Source organism: Hydra vulgaris, chromosome 01 (genome assembly GCF_038396675.1).
Source record: "Hydra vulgaris chromosome 01, alternate assembly HydraT2T_AEP".
In the NCBI taxonomy this organism is placed as follows: domain Eukaryota; kingdom Metazoa; phylum Cnidaria; class Hydrozoa; order Anthoathecata; family Hydridae; genus Hydra; species Hydra vulgaris.
Window position 1 is genome coordinate 59,806,589 of NC_088920.1, and position 14,775 is coordinate 59,821,363.

Here is a 14,775-nt window from a genome sequence, read left to right on the forward strand (position 1 = left end):
TATGTGACTGATCTACAACTGGAGAATGAAGATGGCTTGGTAGTCACAAACACTGACTTATAACTTCAATTTAACCCAAATAAAACTCAGTTTTCTGTTACTAGTTTATTACTGCTAACTACATCAGCATAATAATATTAATATTGACACTCCTACTGAGCCCTTTTTAGATAATCTCATTAATACTATTATATCTAATTAGCATATGCTAAGATTGCCTATTTTAATTGTGATCACAATTTTTTACTTCTAATCCCATTCTCTACTTCTATAAATTTCTCATTCTTGTGTGGAATATTGTTGTCATAAATAAGCTGGTTCTATTAATGATGACTTTTCTCTTTTAAACAAAGTGGAAAAACACATGATTAACTTAGCTGAACATGTTTTCATCTCAGCTTGACGACCTGATGATTTACTAGATGGGGATCATCATCACTGTAATTGCCATTGTAATTAGGTTATATTTGCACAATTTTTAGTTTTTCAAGTCTTTTCATAATTGTAAAAGTAAAGCTCAATAATAAAGTAAAGCTCAATGAAGTTAAGGTCATTAATAAATTCTTACCATTACTTTGAGACACAATATCACCAATAAAAAATCCTGAAAAGTTGTTTCCATGTATGTGCAGCTGTTTGTAAGCAATATTTAGCGTTCTATAGTCTATGATAAGGTTCCATTTTCTAAACAAAAATTTTCATTTGTTATAAAAACTCTACCTTTTCTGAAGAAATTTTACTTTTAGTGTAGTTGAAATTAAAAAAAAAAGTGATTAACAATGAAACCAATAAACAGTTACTTAAATGGTTCAGTGAAATTAATTGAAAATGGATTGCATAAAGGTGAACGATTCCTATAAAGAGAACATATATCAAATACAGGAGTAGTATATAAGTCATATATATATATATATATAAGTAGTATATAAGGAGTAGTATATAAGTCACATATATATATATATATATATATATATATATATATATATATATATATATATATATATATATATATATATATATATATATATACATATATATATATATATACTATATATATATATATATATATATATATATATATATATATATATATATATATATATATATATATATATATATATATATATATATATATATATATATATATATATATATATATATGTAACTGTTGCATGCAGTACCAGTAATAAATTTAATTGCTAATATTTATACCATAATATTACTGTTTAAAGTTTCACGTATTGCCACAATCAGAAGTAGTAAAAAACTAATTTTACTACAATTCCCCAAGCTGAAGCTACAGCTTATATTTGCGCTTTAGACCCTTTCGGACAGAAATCATTGAGTAGTTGAGGTTTATGTCATTAATAAACTGTTTATAGTTATTATTTGTTGATAGTTATTTTTTGTTAATATATACTTTAATAAATGATAGCAAAACTTAGAGTTGTTTAAAAACTATTTAAAAAATTTATATATGGTTTTTTTTTTTAATTTTTAAAATTTTTAAAAAAAGTCGACAAATTTTCAATTCCCCTTGAATTCACTATACATAATAAAAGCTTCGCTTAACTCGGACATTCGCTAAGTTGGACAAATATATACCTGTTCAGAGTCTGAGTGAATGGGATTCTACTGTATATTATTGCTGAAATTAATAGTAGTCCACACTTGTGCATGTTTGACATGAAACTCTAGGTTATGGTTTACTCAACTTGTGTAAACTTCAAACTATGTAATGTTAAAAATTAAATCAAGTTTTACAGTTTTACTTTTACTTGAAAATTGCATTGTGGCAATATCTCCTCAATTTTAATTTATAACATTTATTTGCCGGTTTATAAAGTTATAGTTTTTACTTAATAAATAATGTTAAAAACAGTTTGTATAATATGCCTAAATTTAAAAAATTAAGAAATAAAAAAATTTAGAAACTTTAATTAAGTCCTAATAAATAAAAAAATTAATAAATGCTCATTTTTTAAAAAGAAGTTTACTAATTTACAATACGAAGTTATTAAACATTAATCGCTAATTCACAACAAAGATTTTAAAGCTTTTTATTTTCTACCACTTAAAAAAAATTACTGAAATAAAATGACTATATAAGGAATAAGTATAAAAATGGTCAATGTGGAATAGACTTACCATGACCTGTTATATAAGGGTCATAGTAAGGGTCAAGTCCATTATTCTACATATTTTAAAGTCCATTTCCACATGTTTTTTAAACTTTTTATATGGATTGTAATTAATCAACACATTTCAAGCGGTTATTCTAAATATTATTTGGACTGGTACTAATATCCAAACTGCTAATAAATAGCAGTTTGCAGAACAGCTACCAAAGCGTTTGAAATTTTTTAAAGTTGATTATATTATATATATATTTTTTTTCATAACTTTAAAAGGTAGACAATATGTATACTTTTTCTATATAATATATATATATATATATATATTTTTCTTCCGCTTTCTATAAAATATTGAAGAATAAATATAGAAATGGTGGGTGTGAAATAGACAAAATCCATATTTTCTGTATATATATAATATTAGAAAACATAAAAGTTTTATTTTAACAATTAGAAGTCTTTTATATATATATATATATATATATATATATATATATATATATATATATATATATATATATATATATATATATATATATATATATATATATATATATATATATATTTATTAATGTGTATAATATATATGCTGTATATATATATATATATATATATATATATATACATATATATATATTTCTATAAACTGTTGCATTTGGGAGTATGGAAGGTAAAAAATGATTCTTTTGTCAATAAATACATCACTTTTAAATACTTTTGACTTTTGCCCAACATTTCAGTGTTGTCAGAAAGTTAAAACCATTAATTTAATTACAAATTAATCATTTTTTTAAAAAACCGCAAAAACGCAAATTTAATTGACCAGAATGTTTTAAAAAACATTCTGAATGTTTTTATTTTTTTTATTAAAATGTTTTTATTTTTTTTACTGTAAATCATGCATGGGGTGTTGCTACATTGACTATCTTATAGTCTGACTCGCAACAAAGTGCTGCTACATCGACTGACAAATAGTCTGACTTGCAACGGAGTGTAGCTACATCGACTATCTTATAGTCTGACTTGTAAGGAGGTGCTGCTACATCGACTGAGGGTTTGGTTGGGGCAGGCAGTCTATCAAGTAATAAAAAAAAAATTCCGGTCTTGCATTTTAATTTTTACTTTTTGTCAACAAAATTCAGAAAAACTTTCTGACAACCAGTTAGGAGTTATATATATATATATATATATATATATATATATATATATACATATATATATATATATATATATATATATATATATATATATATATTATATATATATATATATATATATATATATTTAAATATATACAACAAGATTGAAAAAATAAAAATGTATTATGCTCAGGGGTGGATTTAAACCCTTGGAAACAACACTGATAACAGCACACTAAACCACTGAGTTATCGAAGATATACATTTAAGTGAAAAACAAACTATTTTATAAGACTCTTATAAGCTCTACATATGCGGAAAAGGTGCGCATGTTAATTTTTTTTACTTTTAAAGCAATTTTTTTGAATGAATTATTTTTTTGTGTCTTATTTTTAGTGTTTTAGTAGTTTTAATTAGATTTTAGTACCAATATCATATTTAATAACTACATCTACAGTAAAGAAAAAAAGAATCATATTACAAAACACTGGATCTGCCTTCCAAAAAGAGATACAATCAAAAACTTCTTCTTATACAATACTAAAGCATCCTTACTCAATTCCAGATAGCTCGAAAGCTTGAAAGAATATAACCAAGTTTTAGAAACTTCGGTCAGGAATATAGGAGTTACTTGTTTAATTATTTAAAAAAAAATTCACTTTCAACAAGACTGCATTCAAAATTTAAGAGAGCTACTAAAAAGTAAAGAAGTAAAAAAGCAGTTGAGAGACTAAACCCCTTAACAGTGGAACACTCTTTTCGTGGCAGATCTTTTTTAACTTTATCCATTATATTTAATGCTGTTTATATATATTTTTTTTGTTCAAGTGAAAAAAAATCTTAACTAATTTATTCAGTTTTGCCTAAGATGCCAGTCTTTAAAAAAAAGCATACTCAACGATGGCTATACCCATCCTTTACATATATGTTTCACTTTACCATCAATGAATATAACTGTCATTCACTGTCAAGGGATTAAAAGCTGTAAATTATATAAAACAGAGAGAGAGATTTAAAAAACACTGATGAAAAAAAGTAAGAATAAAGCAAAAAAGCTAGAATAATGAAAGCTTTTTTAGCAGAAAAAACAGTTACAGCAAAAAGATTTTGCTGAACAACAAAAAAAAACACACACACAAGATTGATTATTGAAAAGTGGAACATGATGGAAGATGATAGCTTACTTAAGCATACTTAAAGAAAAGAGATAGAGGCGAAAACTAAAAATAAAGCACTTCTGGCTCATTGATTTTTTTAGTTGTTTAAATTATTAATTTAAAAAAAAAAAAAATTACAATGACTAAATAAAAAATTAATTAACAAATTTTTAGAAAGAATACTTGTTGTTCTCTTATGTTTGCAAATTTACATCTAACTATATAAAATTTTAAAAATTTGTTAATTGTATTAAAAAAAAAAAAAATAATAATAATTAAAAAAAAATACCATAATACTTCTCTGACCAAAGGAAACATAACTTTTGATGAGCTAAATATTAAATAAATGAAGTAATAGTAATTAACACCTACTAAACTTTATACTGAACCTTTAAGCTTTCATTAGGCAATCATCATTTATATTATGTTATTAAACAATGTTAAATTGCCTATGTTCAACCGCCATGTAAGTTTGGTCATCTAAGAATAAATTGCAAGAAAGTAATTCAAATTTTAAAGTTTTTTTCTTTAACTATTTGTGGCTACTTTACTTTTACTTTTTACTGAAATAAAATTTTTCTTATCACATATTCTATTTCAATTTATTATGAGCAAAATATTTATTATGATGATCAAGTAGGATATCGCATTTTATAAAAAAAGTCAAAAAATATCCCTATAACATTTTAAAGTTACATTATGTCTCAATCAGTTACATATGGTATAAGATTGCATGGTCTTACTTTTAATAAAATATTAATTAAATAAACTTGATAACGCAGTAATTGTTTGTTTATTGTTGATATATTGCTATTTTATTTGTTATTGTAAATTGTTTTTCTCAATTGGTTACTTTGTTACATTAAAAAAAAAAAAGTTTCAATTCGCAACATTGGGCATCAATTGGATACACTTTTAAAAGTTGAATAGTTTACAAAAGCGTAACCAATTAAGCAACATAATGTAAAAAAAAAGAGATTTTAATTAGGTCTCAAATAGAGATTTTCTTACATAACATTACAATTGATGCCTCAATTTGAGATGTAATATTATGTCTCAATCGGTTACTTTAGTGTAGAATGCAGCTGTACAGCTGTTTTGCATCAAATTTTTGATATTTCTTTAATATTAATCTAATTGTATTAATAAATTTGTTGGTGTAAAACATAAATAACATGTTGCTTATGTTTTATAGTTTAATTATATATATATATATATATATATATATATATATATATATATATATATATATATATATATATATATATATATATATATATATATATATATATATATATATATATATATATATATATATAGTGTTCTAGGTAATAAGGGTGAAATTTTTTTTTCGAATTTCAAAACGCATACCCTCTATTTTTTTTTTCATTTGACTCCAAAAACTTATATATTAAATAATATTGAGATCGGATAAGAATAACCCATGCCAACTTGATGCCAAAGTTAAAGTTGAAAAGTTAGCATGGAGCTATAGGGACATTTTTTCAATAGAGTTCATTATTTATATTCAGTAAATAAAACAGATTTACAACATTTATTATGTATTTATAGTAAAAGACATTATTAACTAAATTTTTTTTCAAAGTTTGCTTTTTACAATCAGGATATATTGTCGGGGATAGTGCAAAACCACATAACTAGCATTGGATAATACCACGTATCTACAGTACATTTTTTTAACTGGAAAAGTTTAAAATTTAAATTTTTTTTTATTTCAACAGATTTTGATTTCATTTTAGTATAAAGAGTATTATTCACGTTTTTTGTAATGTCAACAATAGATATTTGTTGTTAAAATTATTAATATCCAAATATAGTAGCCAATGCTAGTTATGCAGATTTGCACTATCCCCGACGATGTTTCTGTGTTCTTGTATGCAACTTAATAAAAATTGCTTTTGCTCCTTTTCGACAGTGATTAAACCATAAAAGTCTTGTATTAGTTTAACCACTTTTTCTGTTGTCTCATTAACTGCTCTCAGTGTTATACTATTTTAGTTTTTTTTTTTTTGGAATAAATCATAAAAACCATAAGGAAGGGTTCTTTTTCAGAAAACTGTCATCCATTTTGAATCGATTAGATAGGAACTTGCTTTTGACAGAGAGGTTATTGTTGTTTTTCTTTAAAATTAAAACAGAAGAAATGGTTATCAATCATATGGTAAACTATAAAAGAAAATCAAAGCATAATTTACATATAAGACATACTAAAAAGTGGGCCACAAAGTTTTTCTATGGATGCAATGTTTTTCTATGGATGGGTTTTCTTTAGCTAAGTTAGCAGCCATTTTTACTTTAGTTTTGATGATCGAAATCATTGTCAAATAAAGACGAAACAGACACTTCATCTGTCAAATACCAAAAATGCTGGCAAAACTTCTGCACAGCTGCTTTGGAAATACTTGTCTAATGTTTTTTTTAGCTTTCATGGACTTCAAAGAACATAAGTCCTGATAAGGTGCTTTTATTGTTAAAATGTCTTAAAATCAGCATTTAACGTAGGATGTCACAATAAACAGACAGACATTGAACAAAGCTGCCTTATCCTTGTTTGAAATTCTGAAATGGGAGCTTAGTAATGATATTTTTAACAAATAAATGGCTCTTGCCATCCACTGAGCTTTATGCATAGCACCTGGAGGCTAAATCTTAAATTTCTTTTCTGTATCTCCACCAAGAAATATTATTGAAAGCTCAATTAACTCATGATAGTCATCTCTAGCTATTTCTTTAGTAAATTCAAATAGGTAAAATTCTAGCAGTTTACCAATTTCTGAAACATTTAAGCAAGATAAAAGTACCAACATTTTTCCAGTTTTCTCAGAACTTTTAAACAACAGAATGTCTGGGGTTGTAGTTACTTGGCTGATTTTTGCTTCAAGCTTCAAACACACTTTTTAATACTATAAAATACACAAAAATAAGCATTTCTCTATCCAGTTTTTGTTAGAGAAGCACACATGCACCATTGATACAGCTTGTATTTTAAACAGTAGTATCACAACAGAGAATCTGCACTCTGACATTTTTTTGCAAATCTTTATAAACTTGGTATAATATAACTAGTTTCTTTTTCCAGTAATTAACTATTTCACTACAGCAAGCCGCTGACAGCAGCTTTTGATTCTTATAAATTTTTAGGCCACTGGTAACAGCTTTTGAGTATGCTTCATAATTTATCCTTTTTTGTACATAAATATTTATTTTAAATGGTAATCAATTCTCTACATAATCAAGAACAAATAAGAGCCATATTGTGTAATTATAGAAAGTTATCACTTGATAAAGGTAGAAAATCTTGAGAAATCCTTAATAAATAAAAACAACTTCTTTAAATTTAGTTCTAAAATAAAGCAATGTTAACACTGTAAAATTTAACTCGTAGAATAAATATTTAGGTAAGTACAGTGAACTCTCAATATCTCTAAGGGACCAAGAAAATAGTTCTAGTGTTAAATAAGTGAAAACATTTCAATTCATTAATTTTAAAGGTAAAAGCAATATATTATAAATTTAAAAATGTGACGATGTCATAATTTTTAAAAAATGTCTCTATCGAATATATTTGAGACTGCATTGAGCTTTTGTTGAAAATCTTCACCACTAAGATTGAAGGGCATATAGTCATACAAAACTTGCAGTGCTTCCCGAATATCAGTAACTTTTAGGCAAACTGGATCGATCACATTATTATCATCATTATCTTTCTTGTCATCTGCATCATGTTCATTTGGTGCATTATTTACTTCCTCTATCAACTGTTCATCTGTAAGTAAAGGTACTGCGCTCATTAAGTTTTCATCTGCAGAAATGACAAATTAAACTGTTGTACCTGGAGGGTAAAAATTATTAAGCTTTTCTACCTTATTTTAAAGCTCTTTAAATAGGTCATTATCTTTCTCCTGATGGGCTTTCTGTTGATCTTCTGAAATTCCTGATTTTGTAAAACAATTAATGATGGTTGAGGTTTTCACTTTTTATCATGAAAGATCAAGCATTTTTATTGCATCTTAAATCGAAAAATAGGAAGATCTTTTCTTTTATTAATAGCTATGACCAGTCTTTGTAATGCCAAAGATCTGTAATAAACTTTCAAAGAGTGTATAACGCCCTGATCCATTGATTGAAGTTTAGATGTGGTATTTGGCAGTAAAAAAATAAGCTCAATAGATTTTAGATTATCAATCGTTGGGTGTGCTGGACAGTTATTTATTATAAACTATTTTCTTTTTTTCTTTTGTAAACTTTGTATCCATTTCCCATATCCACTCTTTGAACAGTGCGCTATTCATCCAGCTTTTATTTTGATTTCTGTATCTGCAAGGCAAGTGCTCAACTCCTATGGAACAGCAAGATGATTTTGATTTACCTATTACAAACATAGGAATTTTGTCACCAGCTGCATTTGTTGCAACCATCCCATTAAGACAAATTTTAATGTGCTTTCCCTCAATACAAGCATCAGATCAAAAATTTAGTGACTTATTAGGTTGCATACTAAAAAATAATTCAAATTCATCTGCATTATAAATTTCATCAAATTTTTATCTGGATAAAATTGTAGGGAGATTTGTTTCTTTTCATGACATGGTCATATCAGCTGTACAAGAGATACCCTCTCCACAAACCGTCTTGAAAGAAACATATCTGTTTTTCCAACAATTTTTCTTGCAACCATCAGACGTTTGAAATCATTTAATCATAATCTTTCAGCAAGTTCTCTCGCTTTCGTATTTAGGGCGGACGTGTATTTAACGCACTCCCCTTTAGTAAGCCCATAACAATGATATATTATATAAACTAGATGTCTAACTTTGATCTGAAAAGTGAAGTCGCTTTTGCCCTTTTTACAATGGTGGATTAAATTTGTAAACAAATATTTATTAACTTTTCTTTTTTTTTAAATAAAGTAAATGTATTTTAAATATAAATACTATTTATGTAAAAGTGTTAAGAGGAAATTAGAATACTTGTAAAATTTTATTTATGATTCCTAAATTTACTTTTTATTAGAAAGGGATTAAAGCTTTGAATAGAAAAGTGAAATGACAGACACTTTAGAAGCATTTTTATGATTTATCATACTTTTTAATAAACATAGACTCATAAAAAAACTTTTATAAGTATTTCATAATTATTAATTTATTGGGAACTTTTGACTTGCATTTTCAACTTTTATTCCACACTTCGGCTTCAGAATTTTGCCCATTTTACAAATGGGAGACTATATTTACAAACAAAAAAAAGCAGCTTCATTTTCCGTCCAATAAAATCCTGCAAGTTAGACATTTAGTTTATATAATATATCATTAGTCCGTAAAAAGTCTTATACGAAACAAATATTGTATATAACCCTAACCAAACTCTAACCATGACCCTTAGTTAGTTTGGCTTAGGGTTTGGTTAGGTTATGGTTTTCAAAAAAGTAAACTTTATTGTTGGATTCAGGGTTAGAGTATAGTTTTTAATAAATGTTATACGTAAAACATGACTTGTTTTATACAGACTTACAAAAGGGGGAGGGGGTGCCTGAAATACATGGCCGCTTGTTTAAGATTTGATGCTGATACTACTATGCTTCTACTCCTTTCAGTTAAAAGCCATTTAAAAAAAAGATTATCTAAATTTGAAAATGTTCCTACTTTAATTCTCATATATTTTGACTTGTTCTCTTGCATCTCCTAGAATTGAAAATTTTTTCTTTATTTTTAATCCATGTTGACAGCATATTTTTTAGAACGCCATATTTCATAGTAACCTGAGACTTTAATGATCCTTCGAGTTATCAAGTAACTTTTATGAGAAAGTATTAGTTAGGGTTCAAGGGGAACTTGAAAGTACTTCGAGTTACAGGAAGTTCGAGTTATCCGGGGTTTGAGGTTGTTTCTGGTTATCAAATGATGCGTGTTAAAAACTTATTAAATTAAAAAGTTTATTTGCTTAGCCTTCTAATGATATATAGTTTGTTATGCTTTCAAAGAGATTTACTAATTGAAATTTAATTAGTTTTCAATGTTATGCCATTCAAATTTTTACCAAAATATGTGCAGTCACAGCGAAAAGAATTTTTATTAAAAAAGTTATTACACTCACAAATGGTAAGTTTTACACTTTCATTGACACTAAAATTCACTTTAAGAATATTATAGAACAAAATCCCAGTACTTGTCCATTAGAGGGAAGTTTCGAACCGGTGATTTGATGGTTCACATCTTCTATTAAAAATATCTCCTTTTTAGAACGTAACTACACGTACAGAACGTAACTGATTTTCTAGAACGTAACAACACTACACAGAATGCAACTGCTATATACAGGGCTCTTTTATTTTCAAGTATACATAGGTCTTGATAGACATATACAACTGCCCTATGTATACTTTTAAATTAAAAAATGTCAACAAATTAGTTATAAAGGGATAGAGATAGTGTATCATAGGTCGCTGTGGAAACATTTTTATAAAATTAAAAAAAATATTTGTCAAAACACTTGTCACTTATTAGACAATATTTTTCTGAAATGGTTGTCACAAATAATTAAAGCTTTATTGACAATAATCTTTTGATATAATATTGATTTGTAGAAAATTGAACTAATATCTCGAGGGTTTTATGTACATTTTTCATTTTATGTGTGATGAATATTAAAAGTATGCTTACTTTTAACAGTAATCCTATGATTTTATAAATAAAGTCACAAATAGTTAGAAATCAAAATCTTTATTACTAGATTTGCAATTACTAAATTTATTATAATAAATATTAATAGAAATGGGGAAATTCCATAAAAATATGCAACTGTAGGATACATTGAAATATCGCGCTTCATCGATGAAGCTGCGATGTTCTTCTATGTAACACAATAAATTCCATGTCTTCTGTTAAAAACTGAACAACTTTTGTCTTTTTCTTATGTGAACTTTGAATACAACCTTCTGTTATATATATTTTTAAATTATGAACAGTCCTTCTTACATAGAATACGCTTATTCCCGCAAACATATTCTCTATAACTATTGTCACTTATTGTTTAACACCACGTTACGATTTCAATGTATTTTCTTCTTAAACGTGCATTTTTACAGTTTTTCTGTCATAAATAACTGTGTGATTTTAAGCAATATTATTTTGTAAACAAAATATTATTTTGATAGGCACCCCAATTAACATGGCTACAAAAAAAAAGCAAAGAAAAACAGAAGATGAAAACCGCGACTTTAAAGTTGAGTGGACCAAGAATTTTACGTTTATTCAAAACTTTAATGGACTTCTGACATGACTTATTTGTAAAGAGAAACTCGCGCATAACAAGAAGTCAAATTTAGAGAGGCACTTTACAAGAAAGCACGTGTCATTCAGCACTAAATATCCTACTGGTGATGCAAGGAAGAAAGCAATTGAGGAACTTCAGAAGAGTTAAAAGTTGTCAACTTCTGTGTTTAATAACTGGGAGCAATCTTCCAACAATATTAATATGGCAAGTTTTGTTTTTAGCCATGAGATTGCTAAGAGAGGGAAACCGTACACAGATAGCGAATACATAAAAATTTGTTTTATAAATGCATTTGAAGAGCTATTTCAGAATTTTAAGAACAAAGCAGATATTCTGAAAAGAATTAAAGAGGTACCATTGTCTGCAAAAACCATTAAAGATAGAAATTTAAAATGTGCTCGAATATAACCACCCAGCATATCAAAGATCTGAAATTGATTTCGGCTTTGTCAATAGCAATTGACGAGTCTTGTGACTTCAATGATACAGCGTAAGTTTCACTTTTTGTAAGATTTATGTCTCATTCGGGCCCTAAAGAAGAACTTTTAGGATTATTGCCACTCAAGGGTTAGACGCGTGGAGAAGACATTGCAAATGCTATTTGAAATGGAAAGTGAATACATTAATCTTGGTTATCAAGAGGGAACGTTTTAAACCGTTTCATGTCCCTTTTTCTGGAAATTAAAACATTTCTCCTTAAGAAGAGCATTCACTATCCAGTGGATCCAAAACTTTTATTTTATGGCAGACATTACGCCTCATCTAAATCAGCTTAATCATAAACTACAAGGGAAAGGAAACTTAATTTTTTCGATGTTAGAAGAAGTAATAACATTTAAAAACAAATTGTCCATTATTGCCCAGAATTTTGAAAGGAAAACATTGTTTCATTTTGTGAGCATCAAGAAAATAATTCCCCTATTGATAAACACCATTTTAAAACAATAATTTTAAATATGAGGGAAGCATTTCTCAGCAGGTTTCAGGAATTTAAAAACAGCAGACCAACTTTAGCATTTGTCAAAAATCCTCTTAATGCTACGATAATTTTGAAATTTACTCCTTTTGAAATTGAAATTGGTAGCTTTGAAATACAATTGCTGGATTTAAAAAACAAGGAGATATGCCGCTCTAAATTCGAATGACTTTGTGTTGAATTGGAAATATTGGAGAAGATAAAATGTGATTTTAGTTCACAACACAAGTGGTCTGCTTTGAATGACCTGGAGAAGGAAGACATGATCATTTTCAACATTTGGAATAGTATTCCTGACTCTTAGGATCAGCTGAAAAAGCTTGCGTTTGCTGTTCTTTCCCTTTTTGGTTCTACATATATATGCGAACAATCTTTTTCAAGCATGAACATTATCAAGAGGGGATTTCCATTTCTGTGTGTGATTTTTTATTTTTCTTTGTTTTAGCAATTAAAAGCTGAGACTTAAAGCAATATGCATACTATTATGATTTTCTTAAAAAACTTTTATAACAAAAATATTTTTATCATATTTTAGGCTACCTAAATAAATTAAATATATATATTTTTAACATTTTATTTTTTTTGCGAAATAATATCACTACTGTTTAAAAATAAACAACAATTTTCAAAACGCTATACTTTAGCTAGAAATAATTGATAACTGCCATTTCTCATTGAAAATATACTAAATATGAGTCAAAGAAGTATAATATTTCACTTAAAATACTCTTAAGCAATTTATTTTCTTAAAAATATCTACATGAAATTAACCAATTTGCAACTTCCATGCGTGACTTCCGTGCGTGATCATTCATGAACTGTATTTAAATGATTGCTGTGACTCTTTGAAACATAGTGCAATCCTGTAACTTTCTGGAAAGCTTTACTAATGTTTAAAACATAATTTAAAAATATATATATAACGCTGAAACTTATATTTTTTTAAGGAAATAAAGTTTATTTATCTAGTAACTAAAATTTGAGTTTTTCTGTTCTGTGCATGATTCAGTTTCAAACTTAATTTATTCTTTATTAAGGTTACTAATGTATACCATTTTTTGTTTACAAAATACATAAATAGGTTAGAATTAAATGAGAGCAAATTGAAGATCGCCAGTTTTATCATTTTGAAAATAATAGACAAAACATATACGAGTTTCATGCTATATTTTTTGGAAATGCCCAACTTGGAATCATGTCTAAAATTAAAAACAACAACATACAAACCTGACTTACTCAAACTTTCCGTTTGACAGGCCACACAGGGCTAGTTTACACCCTGATATGTGTGTGTGTATATATATATATATATATATATATATATATATATATATATATATATATATATATATATATATATATATATATGAATAAACTAGAAAAATAAAGCATACAGTACAATATAATATTAAAAAACAACTGCAAATTTTAAAACAAAAACAAAAAAAACTCTAATAACTTATTTTAAAATATATTATTTTATTATTATTTTTATTGTCAATTAATTAATTTCTAATTTAAAACATTTAAATTTTTAAATAAGTTATTCCTCAAAGTTTCCCCCTAAACAAAATTGATTTTAATGCTTCATACAATGCACAAATAGCTTTAGTATAATTTTTTATTGGTTGATTTTTAAATTACTGTACAAAACTTTCACACCTTTAGTAAAACTTTCACACCTTTTTTTTTTTAATAACTTCTTTTTTTATTTATAATCCTTAACTTGCCTGGTGTTTAAACAAACAAAAATTTAAAATATGTATGTTTTGACTGTTATTATTTTTGCAGTAGTAAATTTATTGTTTTTTTTTCATTAATTTTTGCAATATGATAAATTGAAGATTATAACAGTGTTCAAGGTTTTTGATAAACTGAGAATTTGGCTCGCCATGCGAAATGCTCCTCTAAGCAGCATCTTTGGAGAGCTTTTGGCTATTGCGCTAGCTATGTTTACTCATTAAAAAAATTAATTATTAAATACAAAATTTTGGTTTTATACTTGTTACATATGCAATGACCTAAGGATTGTAAATTATTATCCATTGATACTAAATAATGTATTTTTCTCAATT

General features: G+C 26.6%; 1 protein-coding gene across 7 annotated transcripts in view; it reads right to left on the bottom strand.

The window, feature by feature from the left end:
- LOC105850714 (SCL-interrupting locus protein) overlaps nucleotides 1-14,775 on the bottom strand; it is a 70,920-nt gene that overhangs the window by 43,123 nt on the left and 13,022 nt on the right. For 4 of the 7 annotated variants that reach the window (XM_065788831.1, XM_065788830.1, XM_065788835.1 and 1 more), the window contains exons 2-4: nucleotides 4,721-4,762; nucleotides 801-854; nucleotides 569-684 (exon numbers count right to left, since the gene is read on the bottom strand). In XM_065788831.1, coding sequence (XP_065644903.1) covers nucleotides 569-684; nucleotides 801-854; nucleotides 4,721-4,762 — 212 coding nt within the window. The remainder of the gene's footprint in view (nucleotides 1-568; nucleotides 685-800; nucleotides 855-4,720; nucleotides 4,763-14,775) is intronic. The other 3 variants (XM_065788833.1, XM_065788832.1, XM_065788836.1) reach the window with 1 other exon arrangement.